At 36.4% G+C, this 22,797-nt stretch overlaps 3 protein-coding genes across 3 annotated transcripts; all 3 read right to left on the bottom strand.

The window, feature by feature from the left end:
• Window positions 1-1,369: 1,369 nt before the first annotated feature.
• Window positions 1,370-2,767, bottom strand: LOC131614687 (uncharacterized). Its single transcript, XM_058886248.1, has one exon. It carries the CDS (start codon window positions 2,765-2,767, stop codon window positions 1,370-1,372), a length of 1,398 nt encoding a protein of 465 aa, XP_058742231.1.
• A 4,962-nt stretch (window positions 2,768-7,729) lies between these two features.
• Window positions 7,730-8,773, bottom strand: LOC131614686 (uncharacterized). Its single transcript, XM_058886246.1, has one exon. The coding sequence runs from the start codon at window positions 8,771-8,773 to the stop codon at window positions 7,730-7,732; it is 1,044 nt and encodes a 347-aa protein (XP_058742229.1).
• A 1,379-nt stretch (window positions 8,774-10,152) lies between these two features.
• LOC131614685 (uncharacterized) lies at window positions 10,153-10,824 on the bottom strand. The gene has a single exon (XM_058886245.1). The coding sequence runs from the start codon at window positions 10,822-10,824 to the stop codon at window positions 10,153-10,155; it is 672 nt and encodes a 223-aa protein (XP_058742228.1).
• Window positions 10,825-22,797: the final 11,973 nt, after the last annotated feature.

Below are 22,797 nucleotides of genomic sequence, written 5' to 3'. Positions count from 1 at the left end.
AGGACACTCCCTACCCTCTCTAGCCGACGCAGTCTTGGTCTCCCTTCCCTGTCTGATGCGTGCTGGTTGGTTGTCCGACATGTTCCTGTAAACAATTGAAATCGATTAATATGCGAGACAAAATAAAAAACAAAAAAATTTGAACTTCTGATACATTTCGGAAGTTCATTTCCGAAAACTGGGATGGAGGTGTTTTCGGAAATGAACTTCCGAAACACCCCTGCGATGGAGTTTTCTGCAACTTCCATGGTAGACCCCTAAACCAAACTTCAAACCAAATCAAAATGCTTCTAAACAACCTAAATACTACTAACAACCTAACCATATATCATTTATGCAATTAAAACCCTAAATAACATGCATTTGAATAATGAATCTAAAAATTTCAAAACTTACAAAGTGTTAGGATTGAGGGCTTTTGAATGTTGTTTAGCAGTGTGATTGGAGCCTTGATGCAGCCTTGGAATTCTGTTTGCACAAATTTTCGCCTTTGCCACTTTTTTTTTGATTTAGGGTAAATGATTGGGGGAGGGGGAGTGTTTTGATAAATCTGCAGAAATCGCAGTATTTCGGAAGTGCACTTCCGAAATGATGTTTTCGGAAATGAACTTCCGAAATAAGACAATTTTTTCAAAAAAAAGACGCTTTCGGAGATGCATCTCTGAAAACGCCTTTTTCTTGCATTTCGGAAATGAACTTCCGAAGTCAGGGGTAGTTTGGGTTTTTCACCAGAGGTGGACTAGAAGGTTGGGAGGTCTATAGAGAAATTTCCTATACTAATATGTAATGTTTGGATCTGCCCTATTCACATTTCATATCAAGTCAATATGCAGAATTACAAACACAACGCTTCACTTGTCATCATATCATGACTAGATAGTTGACTATGCTAGATTGTATCACTATGTATGTCACGTTTTCTTTTTCTTTTGAAGAGAATACTAATAATTATCTAGACTCTAAAATGTGTAGAATGATGAAATATATGTTGTGAAAAAATTTGAGATATAGCTACATAATTCAAAGGTCAATTAATTACTCCAGTGTTCAGTTCAGCAATTGATGCTTGGGATGCATGTTCACACTGCCTTTTATATCTTACATATATCATAATGGAAATCTTTTGTATATAAGAAAATTAATATAATTCAAGTTAGAGGAAAGAAAAACATCAAAAGACAACCCTAACATTAAATAGAAACAAATTTAAAAACAAAAAACATCTAGTATTCAATAATCAAAACTTCAACAACATCCATAACTAGCAATAGACAACCCTAACGAAATAAGTTTTCTCTTTTATGTCACTAAAAAAATGAGTTGGAGAATGATGACCTTGATGAAAGCATTGATACAACAACTTCACCATTCACTTTATCACAAGACATTGTTTGCAGTTTTCAACCACACGCTTCACTCCCTTTTTCGTGACATATTCATAACACATCAATAGTAATTTCAAAAGCCCACAACAACTCTTTGAGATCTCATAGAGTGTTTTATCATCAACACTTGTACAAGATAAGTTTAACACCTCTAGTTGGTGAACTACAAAGTTCAATTTTAGTCCTCTCACTTTACAGAAGATTAACTTCAGATGTCTAAGCTTACAACAACTACTTAAAACTTGACAAATACCTTTTTCAGATAGGCTATGGCAAAAACTCAAATCCAAATGCTGCAAATTTGGGAATGAAGCAAACAATAGGATGGTCTCGTCATTTATAAATGAAGACTGAGACAAATATAGAAATTTTAATTGAGGGTTGACATCAAAATCTTTCAAAATATCATAATTTTCTACACTCTTGCTCTCAATATATACGTTTTCCATTGAGGATTCAATATATATGCTTTCCATTGTGATCTCACCAAGTGAATGACAGTTTTTAATGAGGGCGAACAAAGCTAATCCTGTGAGCTTGGAACATTTACTAAGGTTTATAGATACTAAATCTGGAACAAGCAAAAACAATTGGAAGACAAGATGATTATTTAGAAAATCATCACCTTGAAGACCCAAATATCTTATCCCGCGACACTTAGATAATAAATCATAAATTCCATGAAAACTATAGCCGGTGCAATTTTCAAGAACAAAAGTCTTTAAAGGAAGGCCTTGTCTTGCAATAGAGTAAAGCAAATCATCCGAGATTTGTGAACAGCAAAACTTAAGAGAATTCAAACACTTCAAACTCAGTAAGGAATCAATGTAATGAGAAGTTACATACTTTGCATCATTTAACTCAAACAAGGAAATAGATAAAGATCTCAATGATGATCTGTCACGGAGAGCCAAGGCAAGGCCTGCATCGAGATAATGGGAGGCGAACCAGAGGTCAAGGGAATTAAGGTTGGAGAATCTATGGAAGAAACGGGGGAGATAAAAAAGTTGTGGATAATATATTTTGAGAGAAAATATGAGACGGTTGGTGAGGGCGAGGAAGTGTTTTGAGACGAGAGATAGAGATTCAAAATTGCGTTTGTATTTGTCTTTGATTTTGCCGTATACGGGGTCAGTGGGGAATGGGAAGACATGAAACGGGTTAGACGGCTTGATGATAGCCAATGGATTGACCGGCTTGACCGGGTTGACGAGGAATGTGAAGACATGCTCCCAGCACTCATCTGGTAAGTAAAACTCAAAGTCAGGTTCTGCAATTATAATTGAATTTGTAGAAGAAAACGATTGTTGTTGTTGATGTTGAAGAGATTTGACACAAGTTCTCTTCTTCTTTCTTATAGAAAGTCGTTTCGTCTTCGTCATAGTGAGGAGGAAGAGTGATTTGTGAGATATCATCTTCTTTCTTTTCATGTTGATTTTCATACTCACCATCTCACGTTGATGGAATATGGGTTCCGTCTCTATTTAAACAGGAAAGTTAGGTTTAATGTGAAACAAATTAAACTAGATTAAAAAAAAAAATTCTAAACCATTAAAAAGCACCGCCATTCTTTTTTTTAATCAACAACCAATTTTTTTAAATAATCCTTTAACTCTACTTAATAAATAAATAAAACCAACTCTCCACTTTTTCAATGACAAAAAAATATATTTATTGATATCTAAAAAAATAACAATGAGTAAATAAATTTATTGATATCTAACAAAAATAACAGATATAAAAATAACAAAACAAACATTTCTAACAAATTTAGAGGTGGTCCTTTATTGAGAAAATTAATCCAACCAATTATAACTTTTAGGAGTTTAACAAATCTCCTATATTATACTTTTCTTAGGTTGTATTTGGTGATTAATTTTCTTTTGTTTCGAGTTTTGCCTCGCTTTTTCGTAATCGGTCATTAGAACTTGTGGTTCTTTTTATATAATTTCTTGATTAAAAAAAATATAAAAGATTCAGTATTTTCTATAAAAAAAAATTAACAATATAAAACTAAATAAATTCAATACTTTATATAAAAAATAACACGAAAAATAAGCCAAATTAACCTACTTCCCTAAAAATAGAAAATTAAACATTTTTAATTAATATTAATTAAAGAAAGTATTGTTTCCTAATAAAAACCTAACTACAGGCCGATGTGCCGTTTAATATAAAGACCTTTATTTGGAGATGTTTCTTGAACAGACTACCGACAAAAGATATGCTGTTGCGTAGAGGTATCCAATTAACTAATACAGATTCGTCTTGTGTTTTTTGTGCTATGGAGGAGGATAATTTGTTTCATTCTTTCTTCGCCTGTACTGTTCCGAGGCTGGTGTGGGCTAACATAGCCCATTGGATAGGTTTTGACCCCCACCTTGCTGTTAACCCTTGGCAGGATTTTCTTATTTGGGTATCTTTAGCGAGAAAGGCGAAAGTCAAGAGAAAAAAGGAGGGCTTGATCTGGATGGCAGTGGTTAGAGGTCTTTGGTTGAGGAGAAACGATATTATTTTTAACAGGGGAACCTGTATTGTCAATGATATCACCTGGGAAATCAAGTTAAAAGTTTGGAGGTGGTCGTTTTTTTGGTGAAATTGCTTATTCCAAGTGTAATTTCTACGATTTCTGTAAAAATCCGTTACTTTACTTATCGTAGATCATAGTTGGTTAGTAATTTCTTATCCTTGAACTTTTTTGCTCATCTTTGTTAAGCGGGTTAGAGTATTCCTAGTACTCGTTCTAATATATTCCTTGCTTATAAAAAAAAAAATAGTTAATTAAAGAAATCTATATACAAGCTTAACACTAATTTATTGAAATGCTTTTTAGTTTACAGAAACCTACCTGCAAGTTTTCATATCGTTAGTGACCAAACTTAAACAACTTACTTTATTAATAAATATTTTTTTTATGTTGTATTATTTATATAATTTATTTAGAATAGAAAACCTGCAATATAAAAGACTAGAACCCTTGACTTCTTTAAAAGCTAACCAATATATTCATAATAATTATATTATGTAATTGATAATTTATTATAATAAGTATTAATAATATAATACATAAGTTCAGTTTGTGAGTTCTTATCAACTCAATTTGAAATAGATTTAAACTATAAGTATAGTAGTATAAATTTACAAAATTATAATAAAGACATCATAAATTACAACTCTTATTCGATGTTGTTAAAATAAGCTTTTTGTTTTTTTATTGAGTATAAATAAAAACTTATAATAATTGGCATAAATTCAAAAATATTTTATTAATTAAATTAATAAATCGTGTAGCCGACTATCATAATCTTAAAAAAAATTTTAAAAATAAAACTGTTAGGAAATTAAAGTTCTCAAAGAACTTAGATACCTCTAAAATTTCAAAAAGTTTTAAATTTAAGAAATATAACTACTTTTATATATATATATATATATATATATAAATATATATATATATATATATATATATATATATATATATATATATATATATATATATATATATATTTTGTTAATATATTTCAAATCTTTGAAAAAAATTATATATAATTATAAATGTTTTGTAATTATAATATTTGTTGCTCCCTCTAATATTTTTGACAAGCTCCGCCACAAATAAATATACAACATTAAACTATATTATTTTTTATTTTGAATATAATTTAGTTTGTATTTTCTTTTATGTTTAACCACACTAATATATACTAAGAAAATTTCTTTAGCCACCTCCCTATGGGGGTCACCCCCAGCGAAAATCCCAAAATACCCCTGCTTCGGAAATGAACTTCCGAAACGCTTTTTTTTTTAAAAAATTTCCACAATTCGAAAGTGCATCTCCGAAAACACCTCATGGTGGGTGTCTTCGGAGATGAACTTCCGAAAACACCTCATGGGGGTGAATTCGGAAATGAACTTCCGAATTATGCAGAAACTGTGTTTTTTTTAATGTTTTTTCTTAAACTGTCTCGCATTTTAATTAAACGCAAACGCCAAATAAAAATAAGCAACAGATAAACTGAAAATACTAAGATGATAAATCCAATCCAAAAACACTGTGCGAAAGATACAATCCAAAATCAAAACAAAACAAAACACGTCAAACAAAACAAAAACACGTTATTCTGCCCGACGAGCGTTGCAAAATACACATCAAACAAAACAAAAACACGTTATTCTTCCCGACGAGCGAACTCCTCCGAATGAAGATAATTATACCAATCCTCATCCCACTCAGTCTCAGAACCATCAGCGTTGATCACGCCTGAAGACTGAGCCTGCACGTCCGAGCCATGGACCCTTAGGGGACGAGAAGCAGAACCAGTCAAAACCTTCTTCTTCTCCTTCACCTCCTTCACCTCCTTCACCTCCTTCTTTGAAGAACCCTTTCTTCCCTTAGCGCCACCCATTCCTGCGTAAAAATGAAGAAAGAAAGGTCCATGAGACCTCCTTTTATAAAAGAAGAAAGGGGACAAAAACACTTGGGAAACAGACAAGTCATTAAAGAACAAAGACGTTGAAAACCAGCGACACGCCGTCAAAGAAGTCAGAACGCATGCACACAAACTTCAAAGAAACAGGCACAATAAACAAAAGCGTTAAAAATAAATTACTTGCAAATTAAAACGGACACTCCCTACCCTCCCTAGCTGACGCAGTCTTGGTCTCCCTTCCCTGTCTGATGCGTGCTGGTTGGTTGTCCGACATGTTCCTGTAAACAATTGAAATCGATTAATATGCGAGACAAAATAAAAAACAAAAAAATTTGAACTTCTGATACATTTCGGAAGTTCATTTCCGAAAACTGGGATGGAGGTGTTTTCGGAAATGAACTTCCGAAACACCCCTGCGATGGAGTTTTCTGCAACTTCCATGGTAGACCCCTAAACCAAACTTCAAACCAAATCAAAATGCTTCTAAACAACCTAAATACTACTAACAACCTAACCATATATCATTTATGCAATTAAAACCCTAAATAACATGCATTTGAATAATGAATCTAAAAATTTCAAAACTTACAAAGTGTTAGGATTGAGGGCTTTTGAATGTTGTTTAGCAGTGTGATTGGAGCCTTGATGCAGCCTTGGAATTCTGTTTGCACAAATTTTCGCCTTTGCCACTTTTTTTTTGATTTAGGGTAAATGATTGGGGGAGGGGGAGTGTTTTGATAAATCTGCAGAAATCGCAGTATTTCGGAAGTGCACTTCCGAAATGATGTTTTCGGAAATGAACTTCCGAAATAAGACAATTTTTTCAAAAAAAAAGACGCTTTCGGAGATGCATCTCTGAAAACGCCTTTTTCTTGCATTTCGGAAATGAACTTCCGAAGTTAGGGGTAGTTTGGGTTTTTCACCAGAGGTGGACTAGAAGGTTGGGAGGTCTATAGAGAAATTTCCTATACTAATATGTAATGTTTGGATCTGCCCTGTTCACATTTCATATCAAGTCAATATGCAGAATTACAAACACAACGCTTCACTTGTCATCATATCATGACTAGATAGTTGACTATGCTAGATTGTATCATTATGTATGTCACGTTTTCTTTTTCTTTTGAAGAGAATACTAATAATTATCTAGAATCTAAAATGTGTAGAATGATGAAATATATGTTTGTGAAAAAATTTGAGATATAGCTACATAATTCAAAGGTCAATTAATTACTCCAGTGTTCAGTTCAGCAATTGATGCTCGGGATGCATGTTCACACTGCCTTTTATATCTTACATATATCATAATGGAAATCTTTTGTATATAAGAAAATTAATATAATTCAAGTTAGAGGAAAGAAAAACATCAAAAGACAACCCTAACATTAAATAGAAACAAATTTAAAAACAAAAAACATCTAGTATTCAATAATCAAAACTTCAACAACATCCATAACTAGCAATAGACAACCCTAACGAAATAAGTTTTCTCTTTTATGTCACTAAAAAAATGAGTTGGAGAATGATGACCTTGATGAAAGCATTGATTCAACAACTTCACCATTCACTTTATCACAAGACATTGTTTGCAGTTTTCAACCACACGCTTCACTCCCTTTTTCGTGACATATTCACAACACATCAATAGTAATTTCAAAAGCCCACAACAACTCTTTGAGATCTCATAGAGTGTTTTATCATCAACACTTGTACAAGATAAGTTTAACACCTCTAGTTGGTGAACTACAAAGTTCAATTTTAGTCCTCTCACTTTACAGAAGATTAACTTCAGATGTCTAAGCTTACAACAACTATTTAAAACTTGACAAATACCTTTTTCAGATAGGCTATGGCAAAAACTCAAATCCAGATGCTGCAAATTTGGGAATGAAGCAAACAATAGGATGGTCTCGTCATTTATAATGAAGACTGAGACAAATATAGAAATTTTAATTGAGGGTTGACATCAAAATCTTTCAAAATATCATAATTTTCTACACTCTTGCTCTCAATATATATGTTTTCCATTGAGGATTCAATATATATGCTTTCCATTGTGATCTCACCAAGTGAATGACAGTTTTTAATGAGGGCGAACAAAGCTAATCCTGTGAGCTTGGAACATTTACTAAGGTTTATAGATACTAAATCTGGAACAAGCAAAAACAATTGGAAGACATGATGATTATTTAGAAAATCAACACCTTGAAGACCCAAATATCTTATCCCGCGACACTTAGATAATAAATCATAAATTCCATGGAAACTATAGCCGGTGCAATTTTCAAGAACAAAAGTCTTTAAAGGAAGGCCTTGTCTTGCAATAGAGTAAAGCAAATCATCCGAGATTTGTGAACAGCAAAACTTAAGAGAATTCAAACACTTCAAACTCAGTAAGGAATCAATGTAATGAGAAGTTACATACTTTGCATCATTTAACTCAAACATGGAAATAGATAAAGATCTCAATGATGATCTGTCACGGAGAGCCAAGGCAAGGCCTGCATCGAGATAATGGGAGGCGAACCAGAGGTCAAGGGAATTAAGGTTGGAGAATCTATGGAAGAAACGGGGGAGATAAAAAAGTTGTGGATAATATATTTTGAGAGAAAATATGAGACGGTTGGTGAGGGCGAGGAAGTGTTTTGAGACGAGAGATAGAGATTCAAAATTGCGTTTGTATTTGTCTTTGATTTTGCCGTATACGGGGTCAGTGGGGAATGGGAAGACATGAAACGGGTTAGACGGCTTGATGATAGCCAACGGATTGACCGGCTTGACCGGGTTGACGAGGAATGTGAAGACATGCTCCCAGCACTCATCTGGTAAGTAAAACTCAAAGTCAGGTTCTGCAATTATAATTGAATTTGTAGAAGAAAACGATTGTTGTTGTTGATGTTGAAGAGATTTGACACAAGTTCTCTTCTTCTTTCTTATAGAAAGTCGTTTCGTCTTCGTCATAGTGAGGAGGAAGAGTGATTTGTGAGATATCATCTTCCTTCTTTTCATGTTGATTTTCATAATCACCATCTCACGTTGATGGAATATGGGTTCCGTCTCTATTTAAACAGAAAAGTTAGGTTTAATGTGAAACAAATTAAACTAGATTAAAAAAAAAAAAAATTCTAAACCATTAAAAAGCACCGCCATTCTTTTTTTTAATTAACAACCTATTTTTTTAAATAATCCTTTAACTCTACTTAATAAATAAATAAAACCAACTCTCCACTTTTTCAATGACAAAAAAATATATTTATTGATATCTAAAAAAATAACAATGAGTAAATAAATTTATTGATATCTAACAAAAATAACAGATATAAAAATAACAAAACAAACATTTCTAACAAATTTAGAGGTGGTCCTTTATTGAGAAAATTAATCCACCCAATTATAACTTTTAGGAGTTTAACAAATCTCCTTTGTTATACTTTTCTTAGGTTGTATTTGGTGATTAATTTTCTTTTGTTTCGAGTTTTGCCTCGCTTTTTCGTAATCGGTCATTAAAACTTTTGGTTCTTTTTATATAATTTCTTGATTAAAAAAAATATAAAAGATTCAGTATTTTCTATAAAAAAAATTAACAATATAAAATTAAATAAATTCAATACTTTATATAAAAAATAACACGAAAAATAAGCCAAATTAACCTACTTCCCTAAAAATAGAAAATTATACATTTTTAATTAATATTAATTAAAGAAAGTATTGTTTCCTAATAAAAACCTAACTACAGGTTTGGTTAAATAATAGCTAGTCAAAATTCTCACAACACACAACACACACACATATATGTATATATATATATATATATATATATATATATATATATATATATATATATATATATATATATATATATATATATATATATATATATATATATATATATATATATATATATATATATAAAATTACAAATAAAAAAAAACTAATATAGTTAGGTTATCTTTTTTTTTTAATAGGCAATTGTATTGAACTAGAGCAAAAGGGTTGCTCCTCCCAAATACAAGGCTAAAAGAAAACCGCTAATCAAAACAACTAAGCGGAAGAACATGCCAAATGTGAAAATTACAATTTGATACAAGCTTAATACTCGATTGTAACCACGTCCACGAGCGAAACACAATCGCCGACATACACTCAAGGAAACTAAAACTCCCTCTGTTGAAGATGATGTTGTTGCGGCTAATCCAAATACTCCAACACGTCGCAAGCCAAATAACACCCACTATCCTCCTTTTGGCTAAGGTCTTCACTCTTTCAAAGAAGAAAGGAAAGAGCATGAAGTCCTCCATAGTGTAGTCGGGAATGGGTCCTATCCACGCGTGCACCTTCGTCTAAACATCTAACACCACTCGACAGTCACCTAACAGATGAAGTAAGGTTCCCTCTATTGTCAAACAGAACACACAGAAGGAATCATTGGCGTTTAAAATACCCCTTTTGAGCAAATTATCTTTGGTGACAATCCTGTCATGTATAATTCTCCAACCAAAGAACAAGAAGTTTGAAGGAGGATTAAGATTCCACAAAAAAGATGCAGCTTTTACGACATGTTCATTGAGAGGTGGCCCTGACAGCTTTGCATAGAACCAGGAGAAACAAGTTTTTACCGTAAACACTTCATCCTTGTCAATTCGCCATGTGAAAGAATCCTTAACACCATTCCTTGGGACTACGTGGGCAATAAACTTGAGGAGATCCAGCCACTGCCCTGTTGCTCTAATGCTGTTGCTGTCAGCCAGAAGAAGAGCATTGTCCCACTGCCAGCCTGAAACCGTGTGGTTTCCAGCCACTGCCACCACCATTCCTATAGAAATGGCCTTGTTCATCAAATCCGTGAGAACCTCCGTAACCAAAACGAACAAGAAAGGAGATAAAGGATCCCCTTGACGGAACCCCTTCTCCACTTTGAAATCCTTTGTGATGCTTCCATTGATGAGAACGGACATGTCACTAGAAAAAATGGTTCCTTCCATCCATCTTAACCAATTGGATCCGAAACCCATTTTGGTTAAGACATACGCTAAAAACTTCCAACTTACACGATCATAGGCCTTTTCAAAGTGTACCTTCAACACCACGCATCTCCGATTACTTCTTTTAGCTAAGTCAAGCACCTCATTATATTCACTACTAAAACCCCATCCGCTATGTTTCTACCCGGAACAAAAGTTGTTTGATTACAAGAAACCAACTTTCCAACAACATTTATCAATCTATTAGCCAAGATTTTCGCTAAAATCTTGTACAAACTCCCCACTAGACAAATTTGTCTAAACTCCGATAAAGATTGAGGATTTTTAATTTTAGGTATTAAAGCTAAAAAAGAAGAAGTACAACCTTTAGTAAGTCTTGCTTTAAGAAATAAATCCTTCACGAAAGTAACAACATCACCCTTAACCGTTTCCCAACAAAGTTGAAAAACTCTAGAGTGAAGCCATCCGGACCCGGGCTCTTATTCCCGTCACAATCCCAAACCGCCTCCTTTATCTCATCCTCCAAAGGCTCCCTTTCCAACCACTTCATATCTTCTTCGCTTAAACTTTTAAGGTTCAAACCTTTCGGCACCGCCCTAAAGAAATCATCTTCTTTGAAAAAATTCTCGAAATGATTTCAATTGAATAGGCGCATGATCTCAGATGTCCCTCTTGCCTATCCTTTGATCCACCACACCCCAAACATCAATCAAAGATTTTTGAAACCAAAAATATGTCAAGCCTGCTCATAGCTTTCCCATTGTCCTTAAACCAAGTAAATTTACCACCCACACACGAAATGTCTTCAACCCCCATACGAGCTATGAACTCCTGGAAATCCTCCATGCCTCTCGTGCAGAAATTAATACCTCCTTATAATCTCTCAGCACTCCCCGTGACCTCATTAAAATCTCCTCCAAGACACTATTCGACACTAGGACTTATACCCCTTAGCTCAAGCAACTCCCTCCATAAATCTCTCCTTGCCGATGCGCTGCAAGGAGCGTAAATATTCACTAGATTAATATTCAATCCTTTCCACACTTCATGTATGCCTACACAACCATTGCCTTTGAAGCTGAAAATGGTGTCCAACGTGCCTTTCTTCCATAAAATAACCATGCCTCCCGCCGCCCCAACGTGCCTCTAATAGAGTGTAAGTCCCAACCCCTTTTCATTTTATTTTCAACTTTCAAATACAGTCATTCAACTGTCTTCACAACAGTAATCAATTTCAATCAACTGTTTCCCATAAACAGTAAATAAATCTTTGGGCCTCTAATAGAGTGTAAGACCCAACACCTTTTTCTTTTCATAATTTGTTTTCAAAAACTGTATTTACAAAATCTCCTCATCTGTTTTCAAAACATTCTTCTGGTATTTGAAGGGCATTATTCCCGGTGAAACTCTTCAGATACCTACGTGACCTAGTGTCCATCTTCACTTCTTCTGTTTTCAAAACAAAAACATTTTAAAACTGTTTTCAATAAACAATTCGACTGTTGCCAATAAATAACCAAGCTGATGGTAAAGCTTTGTACATACATCTTTCAAAGGCCTCCTCTCCACCCAGGTTAGGCTTTATAGCTTTCAATTTACAAGCTTTCATTTAAATTACTGTCAAATATAAATTGTATATATACTGTTTAGAACTCCGTCTAAGTACAACCTTAGGACAAATAAACTATATATATATATATATATATATATATATATATATATATATTATATGACTATGGCCTAGGATTGAGACATTCTTCCCGGTGAAGGCTCTTTCCTAATTAGAGATCTTTAGTTCAAACCTCAAGATGAATTATTCACGGTGAAACATCTTGAAAAAAGCCTTAGAACCAAAATATGACACATCCACCCAAGAGGAATTATTCCCGGTAAAATCTCTTACCCATTTGCTTAGAGCCAAAATAAGTTCAAAACCACATAGCTTTCTCTTGTGCTATAACAAGGACCCTCGATTAGCCTCCTCTTGGGCTTACAATACAAGGACCCACAGGCTTCTTAAAAGCATATTCCCAACTTTCTCTTGAGCTTGTATACAAGGACACATTAGGTTTCTTATAAACATAGGAACATGTCTTTAGTCACCTTTTGGCCTACCCTTGTGAGTTTCTTCTATTCTTAAAACCAATCTTTAAATAAGCTAAGAATGTCTCAATCTCAGTATTGAGTTCACCTTTTGGAATGAGAGACATGGACAGTCTCTGTCACCTTTATTCTTAATCTTCAAATAATTTTCTTCCTTAGTAGAGTCTAGGTTCCAATATGTCTATCTCAAGTTAGAGTCAGCCTTAATCTTGGGCTTTAAACAAGAAGTCTCAAATAGTTAATCACTCTTCCTTTAAATCCAGATCCCTGGAAAGGGTTAGCCTCCAAAATCAGTCCTTTGAAGTCATAATTCTCTGGAAAGGGTTAGCTTCCAAAAATTCAACTTTTAAATGATAATCTCACTAGCTGAGTCAAAACCCCTGGAAAGGGTCAGCCTCCAATAAGTCTTCATAGTCAAATTCCCTGGAAATGGTTAGCTTTCACAAATCATTCCTTCAAATCCAAATTCCCTAGAAAGGGTCAGCTTCCACCATCTTTCATTTAAACTTTCAAAAACTCCCCAGTTGAGTCCCAAATCCGATCATGTGGAGACGGGCAGCCAACCTGGAAATTTAAGGGGTCGCTGGGTCCCCGATCTTCAACCTCCTTAAAAGCCCCATTCAGGGACTCAGTGTATCGAGAAACAATAGTTATAGGCTCGTCGGCCACCCAATCGACATTAGAATCATACTCGTAATCGAAGAGCATAATGGGGGGAACATCCTCCTCGGTGTCGGGGTCGGAAGAACCCTCATGTTCTCCCTCCTCATCTATAGCAAATAGGTGCGAACTCTCGACCTCGATTACCTCGATGTCCGAACTACTCGCGGCTGTATCCCGTGAACTGGCCCATGAGTTAGACTCTGAGCTAGACGTTGAGCTAGACCCCAAACTAGATTCGCCTGCATGCAGAAGGAAAAAATGAATTCGACGGTTCATCAAATCTACCCTTCCACCGCAACACAAGTGAAAAGGTAGAGCAGAGAGCAGTAGAGTCCCCGGCTAAACCCCTCGTCAAGGATATTCTTATCTGCCAGCCGAGGACTCACACCAACCGAACTTAACAAATAAAACATCTGAATGTGCCCGACACAATCAGGGATGAGACGAGCAGTAATCAGGAGATCCCGAGGGAAAACCTGAAGACGCCGATTAAATCCATGAATCTTCCAGGTGCAGACAGAAAACATTAACTAACTAACGAACCACCCCCGGGCATCGCTTGAATAACCCGAGGAGCTAGGGACGTCTACGAACTTCGCAAAGAGACATCGCCGACGTGGACGATAAAGATAGCAAGGACGCGTACTAAAAACCCCCTAAATTCTATGAAAAATACTCGAAATCACAAATGGAGTCGTAATTGTACCTGATGCTGACATAATGGGAGTGGCCGAAATGGGATTCCTCAACGGACGGTGGCGCGACTTTGAGATTCTGGAGATCATCCTTCGCAAACGGTGGCGCAACCGTGAAGCTCCAAGGAATGCATATATGGATCCGAGCACGTGAGCAGAGAGTGAAGAATGCCCAAATGAGAGGGTTCACCCTTTTTATAGGAGAAATCTCAGAATACGAAACGTCGCGCCGTCTGACACGTTCTCCCTAGGCGCCGCCACCTAACCCTAGGAAATCATTACCCCATGTCACGTCAGCGAGTGTTGAACACGCGCGACTCCTCATTTCACCCACGAGTGGCTCCATTCGGGCACTATCCATAGACGAGGATCCGTCGAACACGGGTCGAGCTTTAGCAAAGTCGAAGCTTCCTGATCGGAAACTCTGACTTAGGGGGCTCCTGTTCTGAACTGGGCCAAGATTCGTCCCAATCTACTTTCATCCCACTTAACCTTGGAGGTCCAAACCATCCCTGAGCCAATAAGGAGCAAACAATGCATGACTACTCGAGGACCCCACGACATTAAAGCAAGTTATTTGGTTCTTGGCATGAGCGCTCCAGCGAGGGCCAACCTGACGAGGACCTACCTCCTCACCCAGATCCGAGCATATCAAGCGTGCTCCCCGCGAGCACCTTCTCCACCGAGGACCCTTTTCCTCGTAGGGCTCCTTCACTTCCAACCCCCGAATAACACGGAGTCCACGTGGTCCCTAAAAGACCGCGTATCCCTTATACTTCGAAGTGGTTGACCAGGACGGAGGGCACTCATGCACCTCCGATATTTCCACCTAGGAAACCTGGCAGTCTCCTAATTAGGCATGAGCATCCAGTCTAGTAGCGAGATCATGGCCCAGCGCTGGGGGCTATAAATACCCTCTTTCACTAGAGGGTCAGGTATTCATTCTCTTCTAACCTTTAGCTCGTACTTGCACTTCTTTTCTCGTCTTCTTACTTTGGCATCGGAGTACCTTGCAGGTACAACCCCCTCCACTTCTCAAAGATCCAACTCTGAGTAGGCCTTGACGATCCTTCTGATCAGGTACGATCAGTCGTGGTGAGAGTGGTGATGATGGTGATTTTGTTAGGAAGTGAAGGCAGAGAGAAACACAAACCTTACTGCTATTCTCAATAACATGAACCAAGATTTTATTGCACATGTGTTTTTGTTTTTGTAAATAAAAAAAATTGATTCACCAAATATTAACTTCAATTATATATAACATGTATTCATTAAATTCATCATAATAATTATTTAGCTTAGGGGTAAAGACCTTTTTTTGGTAGCGCATAGTCTTTTGTACGAAACCTCATCATACGAACAAAAAAGTTATTATAACATTTTTATTTCACTAAAATGTTTCAAGTCAGATTTGAACTCGCGAAGTGGTAATAGTAAATAAAATCTCTTAAGTCAGGTGTGAGATGTTTGACTTAATAAATAGACTTCTTAAGTTAGTTAGTCAATGCAAGCGACTTAAGAAATTGAATGTAAATTATATATTTTTTAAATCTTTTTTAGGTCAGTTTTTAATGCACCTAACCTAAATAAGTTAAAAATATTTATGGAATTGCCACCGCGTCGCTTCTTAAGTCAGATGGCATGTGAAAACACATAAAAACTTCTGCTTAAAAGATATGTTTGTACTAGTGCCTTAATCCTTATCACAATAGTGGCGTCCTCATATATCGTCATTCTTATGGCATCTTTGTTAACAACAAGGATTGCCTTCGATTCCACTTTATGGATGGTCAGATAGTTGTCCCCATTGAAGAGACCTCTGTGAAGATAAAAGCCTTAAATCTTTAGAAGCGCCTTCGTATTGATCAGTCAGGAGGCATAGACATGTTCCTCATCGTCGGTCATAATAAAGTTCTCATCATTGTCCATGTATTTGGTAAGGGAGAAACATTCAACAAACCCCATGAGCTTCCCAAGGGTAAGCAGGTCCTCGTCATCTAATTCCTCATGCTTCATGATGTAATGGTTTATTCCCTTCTCAAAATGAATCCTCTACCACTCAAGTGAGAACTTTGACTTCAGCCTTGTTACCTCTTTCCCATCCCCGAGCTCGACTACACGGTCAAACAAGGAGTTCATAGATGCCTCCGTAATGGGCTTCACAATGTAGTATTTCTCCTTGAAAGAACAAACAAAGTCCATATACATTAGAAACAACTTCCGTGTCTTCTTGAAAGACACCCAACTATGTTGACTATTAATGGACTGACGTTGAAGGTGGAATACTCAGAAGAAAATTGGCAATGTAGCACAAATCTCGAGGAATCGGGACATGAGCTCGAATGCCACGCATAAATATGAGCGGATTAGGGTGAAGTTGGGAGGGCACCAACTCCAACCATTAGAAGATCCCTGCCTGAAGATCACTAAAGGGAAGTTAAATCTCTGCCTCATTGAAGGCAAACTCGTACATAGGGAAGCGTTTCCTTGGATATGTCGAGGAATACCTTTTAGTCCTCTTTGGGGGCAAGGGCGTCCATAAAGGAGTAACCCCATATTCTCGGTCCTCGGCGACGTTAAAAGTATCTAAAGAATTGAAGGTAAATCGTGAAACAATGTCTAGTGGCTCTTGTCCAACCTAATCGGCGTTCCACCCAGTGTCCTCATTGGATCCAACATTCACGTCGGGCAGGTTGATTTCTCCATATTGTCGACCCATTTTACCTAAAAGTAGGGGGAAATAGTGAATTTTACAGTAAAATTCAAATCCACCCTTCCGCTGCAGATCAAGTGAAAGGGCGGGGAGAGGCCACAGGATATGTCTTCGACCAAAGCCCTTTTCTACGTACATAACGAACACAAGAACCCTATCCTTGACATAAGACTAAAACCCAAAGTCGGGGAAAGGATTCTCCACGACAGAATGACGAGCACGATGTTCTCTAAACTCGGGGGGAGGGGGGACATCTCCCTGTCATAAAACCCAATGGAAGCTCGTGATTCCTCATCAGAAAACTCATGAACTTCATTGGAAAGTTCACACGCTCGCCGGGAAATTCAAGGTGCATTAATTATCCGTCACGTGTGAGACACTTAAGGAACTAATTTTCACACTCCCGAGACAATGTTTCTGTGGTGTCGTTTTGTTTACCTCCCCGTTTCACTTGGGAGGACGGCACGCTAGACCCTTCACGCGAAATTTGGAAGGAGAATGCGCCCGTGGTGGGATGAATTTTTTTTAGTCCTTCCTACGATATCACACGAACTTTCTTATTTGTCCTACGAGTAGGAAAGGGGAAAAAAGATCTCAACTAAACCCTAGGAGTTTGCTAAGTGTGGGGGTTCACCTAGACTAGAAATTCTGGAGTCCGGGAGGTCGGTTATACATAGGGAAGAGTTTAAGCACCCTACATATCTGTAGTACTCTACAGGAACCTTCTCTGTGTCATTTGTGTTTGTGTTTGCTAATGATTATTGGGAAAGTTTCTCCTTTGTGTTAGTAGAGGGAATTGAATTGATTAAAAGAAAGACAGACAGACAGACAGACTGACTATTTTTGGTATTTTATTAGCTCGCTGAGATTCCTTGTGAACCTCATGCCTACATATCCCTAATGGAAGTCAGAGCTTAATGTAGTTCGGGGAACTAATTAATTATTAATGATTTTTGGGTGCCTTGCTTGAAGCTCAAGGTTGAAGCTTGAATTAAATCTCTGTTTACAGTAAAGAGACATGAAATTATCTTTACAGAGAGGTATTTATACTATTCCACCACAAACATCTTAAAAGTGACAGAAAAGCTAAAAATGATGTTTTAAAAGAGAGGGAGTCTACTTGGTTGATCAAGTATGACAGCCAACATGTTTCTGGATATGACAGCTAACATGCCTCTTGAAGGATTCTCAACCAAATTAGGGAAAGTTGTACAAGTCTGGGACGCTGGCCAGAGCATGCCTTTCATGAGTCCTAAATGGGAGAATATTTGAAATGATTGTTTGTTTTGATTGTTTGAAATGATTGTTTGTTTGTGGAGAGATAGTAAAAATACCTACCTATGAAGATGAACTATGTCTATCTGCTGTTTGAAAGATTTGATTTTTAGCTGGCTTGAATGAGGCCCAAGCTTGAGGCTTTTTGATTGATTAATTATTGACTCTGGGAGATGACTCTATTATGGTTATTTACAAGGAATTTTGTGTTCTGTACAAAAGCCCAGAATTGAGGCTGACTATACTTGAAGAGTGTTTATTTGATGGATTTTTATTTGGTGTTCTGTACAAAGCCCAGAATTGAGGCTGACTCTAGCTAGGGAAAACAATATTTTCTGCCTTGTATAAAGCCCAAGGTTGTGGCGGACTCTTAAATAAACTGAGTATGGATGAATCTAAATGGGGAAAAGATCCTAGATGTTAGGAATCTTTGACACATGAAATATGGTTTATCTGCCTTGTACAAAGCCCAAGGTTGTGGCTACTGTTTTTGATGAAGGACTCACTGGGGGAGACTCTATTATCTGCCTTGTATAATGCCCAAGGTTGAGGCTGACTCTTAACAGGGGAGTTTATTTGTTTTGGTGCCTTGTATGAAGCCCAAGGTTGAGGCTAACTGTTTTTTGAAGGTTTTGACTCTACTGAAGAGTTTATTTATTATTTATTAAAAGACTGTTTTTTTGGAAGCTAACCCTTTCCAGGGATTTTGACTCAGCTGGAGAATTTGTCTCTTGAAAAGAATGATTTTTTGGAAGCTAACCCTTTCCAGGGGATTTTGGATTTAAAGGAGTGATTTTGGAGGCTAACCCTTTCCAGGGATTTTGTTAAAATGAAAGATTAAATGGAGGCTAACCCTTTCCAGGGATTTTGTTAAAATGAAAGATTAAATGGAGGCTAACCCTTTCCAGGGATTTTTGACATTTTAAACAGATTTTGGAGGCTAACCCTTTCCAGGGATTTTTGTTAAAATGAAAGATTAAATGGAGGCTAACCCTTTCCAGGGATTTTTGACATTTTAAACAGATTTTGGAGGCTAACCCTTTCCAGGGGTTTTTGAAAGATGGCAGAAGAATTATCTAATTGAGACTTCTTGTTTAAAGCCCAAGATTAAGGCTGACTCTTGCTGTGGATAAGCAAATATGGATCCTAGACTCTGCTAAGGAAGATTAATGAAGATAAGGGTGACAGAGACTGTCCATGTCTCTCATTCCAAAAGGTGTGCTCAATATGAGATTGAGACAATCTTAGCTTGTTTAAAGTCTGGTTTAAATTGGAAGAAACTCACCAGGGTATGTTAAAAGGTGACTAAAGACCTGTTCCTATGTTTATAAGAAACCTGATGGGTCCTTGTATACAAGCTCAAGAGGAAGCTGGAAATGCTTTTAAGAAGCCTGTGGGTCCTTGTACAAAGCCCAAGAGGAGGCTAATCGAGGGTCCTTGTTATAGCACAAGAGGAAGCTATGTGGTTTTGAACTTATTTTTGGCTCTAAGAAAATGGGTAAGAGGTTTCACCGGGAATAATTCCTCTTGGGTGGATGTGCCCTATTTTTTTTGGATTCTAAGGTTTTTGCCAAGATGCTTCACCGGGAATAATTCATCTTGGGGGTTTGAACTACAGATCTCTAATTAGGAAAGAGCCTTCACCGGGAAGACATTCTCAATCCTAGGCCATATTCCTATAATATATATATAGTTTAACTGTCCTAGGGTTTATACTCAAACGTAGTTCTAAACTAATATATGCACAGTTTATATTTGACAGTAATTTAAACAAAGATTGTAAATTGAAAGCTTGTAAAGCCTAACCTGGTGGAGTGGAGGCCTTTGAAGAAGTATATACAGAGCCTCAACAGTAATTGATGGATAACAGTTGAATATATAGTATAAACAGTTAATGGTTTTTGAAAACAGAAGAAGTGAAGATGGACATAGGTCACATAGGTATCTGAAGAGTTACACCGGGAATAATGCCCTTCAAATACCAGAAGAAAGTTTTGGAAACAGAAAGAAGATTTTGTAAATACAGTTTTGAAAACAAGCTAAGAAGAGAAGAAGGTGTTGGGACTTATACTCTATTAGAGGCCCATTTGAAAATGATTTACTGTTATAAAAACAGTTGAAAAAAAAGGATTGAAATGATATAAGGTTTTGTTGTTTGAAAACCTTAATCGTCTGTTTAATCGGGGATTGAAAACAGTTTTGCAAATTGACAAAAGTCAACTTAATCAAGGTAAAGATAAAATCTATACCTAATTAAGACCTAAATGATTAGGGTTTTATCATAAAATTATTTACAAAAATAATTAGGTCAAAATAAAATGAAAATGTATATTTAAAGTATTTAAGAAAACACTTAAAACATACTATTTTAAACCTAATAAAAATACATGAAATAAATAATATTTTTATGATTTTTTTGATTATTCACAAAATAGATATATTAAAATACAAGTGTGTGAAAAATGAGATTAAAATGAATTCATTTGATAGGTTTATTAATTGTGTGAAGTTTGTATAAAAAAGAAGTAAAAATGGGTGCTAAAAAAATTGGTTTGGCCCTAGAGAGGTTCGAACCCACGTACTTCATTCATGATCACACTTCAAAACTTAACCAACTGAGCTGCGCGCGCAGCTTGTTAACTATATGCCACGAATTAATTATATTTTAAAAAGACCCAGGAGATTCAAATTTGCGCGCCACCATGGTCATCTTCTTCCTTGAGCTCGTGAGAATTCAAATTTCTAACTCTCTGGTTTCTCAACCAAATGGTATGATGTAAACATCAATTTTGCTTGTTTTTGGACGAGGAACATGGCCATGGGTTCAGAGTTCATTTATTTTAAATGTAACTAACTAATTTCAGTATGAACACGAAGAACACATAAACCCTAATTTTAAAATTAAATGATGCACAAGATGAATAAATGAATGATGATAGAGGGTTTTCAATCCTCTGATGATGCTGAACAAGATAGAATCGAGCTTTACCACAAAGAGTGCTTAAATTAAAGAGGTGGAGTTCAAAAACTTACCTCTGAAACTGAAGGTCGTGTGTGTGATGGAGAACTTCTGGGCTTGTGTGAATGATCCTAAAAGCTTCCTTGGGACTCAGTGATGCTAACTGGATGCTTGTTGTGGCCTGAATCCTTCTGAATTGCTCTACTCGACTCCCTCGATTTGAGCTTCAAGTGAACATGGAGGATGATGAATCTGCAGTTACAGATGAGCTGCGACCATCTGGATAGCTCCACTACCTCCTATGGAACGTGCCTGGATGCTTAACCTTGCATGGAACCTCCTGAATTGTTCTGTGGTCCTCCAACTGCAAGTGCTCCAAGTGAGAGGTGAAGATGATGATTCTCCACGCCCAGAAGTGTTCCAGAGGTTTGGATCACCTCTAAATGCCTCCCTCAATGTGTTTGAATACTTACTTTCAAAGAGAGAGCTTTGGTTTGAAGAATCCGAGTCTTCTTGCCAAAGGACCTTTGAAAAAACTAAGTATGGAGGAAAGAAAGAGAAAGCAAGAATTCTGTTGCTTTGGTGTGTTTTTTGAATGAGAAAGAGCCCTCTATTTATAGGCAAATGGTTCAGTACTGATTGAGAGAGTGAGCTTGCTTAGTGAAGTGAGTTTGGTTTCTTAGCCATGAAGAAATTTCAAAGAATATCCAAGTGTGATCATTGCATTTTCGAGCCAGCTCCCCATCCATTGATTCTATCTGATCTTAGGGAAAATTTCTAGTGCAGAGTGAGCTCTAATTGGTTGGTGAGAAGATTCCTTGGGTGATTCATCAATTTGCCATAAATTCTCAAATGTAATCATTACATAATCACATGTTCTTGTTTTAGGAATCTTCCTCAATTCTCATGGAATGGTGAAAATGAATGCATGGCATGTTTTCAGATGTGTTATGGGTCGTGTAGCATCCATAATTGAGGTCATGTGCACAAAATTGCAAAGTTCAAAAATGATGCATGACTTATAATTTCACTTCACGAGGCCAACTTTGAACAAGCATAACTCCTAGCTCAAAATGAATTTGGAGAAGGTTGAACACAATTTGGAAAGCCCTAAACTTCTACTTCAAATCATTAGTTTGGAGTTTCTTCAGAATCATTTGGGAAATTTATGAAAAATGAGCCTAAAGTTAGATGAAAACTAGGTTAAAAAACACTTAGAAAAATTTCTAAGTTTTTATAACCTAAAGCTTGAAAATTCCAAATCTCTTAAATGATTGATTTCTTGAAAAAAGTTGCATTGTAAGATGTTGTTTTATTTTGCAAGATCTACAAGTTTCATGTTGGAAGTTTTTTGAGTTGTGTAGGTGAAATTTTGAGTTCCCACAATGCCCTCAAAAACCCTAATTCCCGACTTTTTGCTCCTTGATGATTCTTCATGAATTTCTTTGGTCAAATGACTTTAATATCCATATATTGATGATATTGATCTTTGAAAGTCATGGTTTGACCAAAAATCTTAAAAGTCAAAGGTGATTCTATACAGTTGACTTTTCCAGATAAAGTGAGATTTTGGACTTTTGTGTGGAATCAAGACC

The sequence above is a fragment of the Vicia villosa genome, linkage group LG6 (assembly GCF_029867415.1).
Source record: "Vicia villosa cultivar HV-30 ecotype Madison, WI linkage group LG6, Vvil1.0, whole genome shotgun sequence".
NCBI classification, from domain to species: domain Eukaryota; kingdom Viridiplantae; phylum Streptophyta; class Magnoliopsida; order Fabales; family Fabaceae; genus Vicia; species Vicia villosa.
The sequence above is the reverse complement of the archived record's forward strand: the minus strand, read 5'-3'. Positions and strand labels throughout refer to the sequence as shown.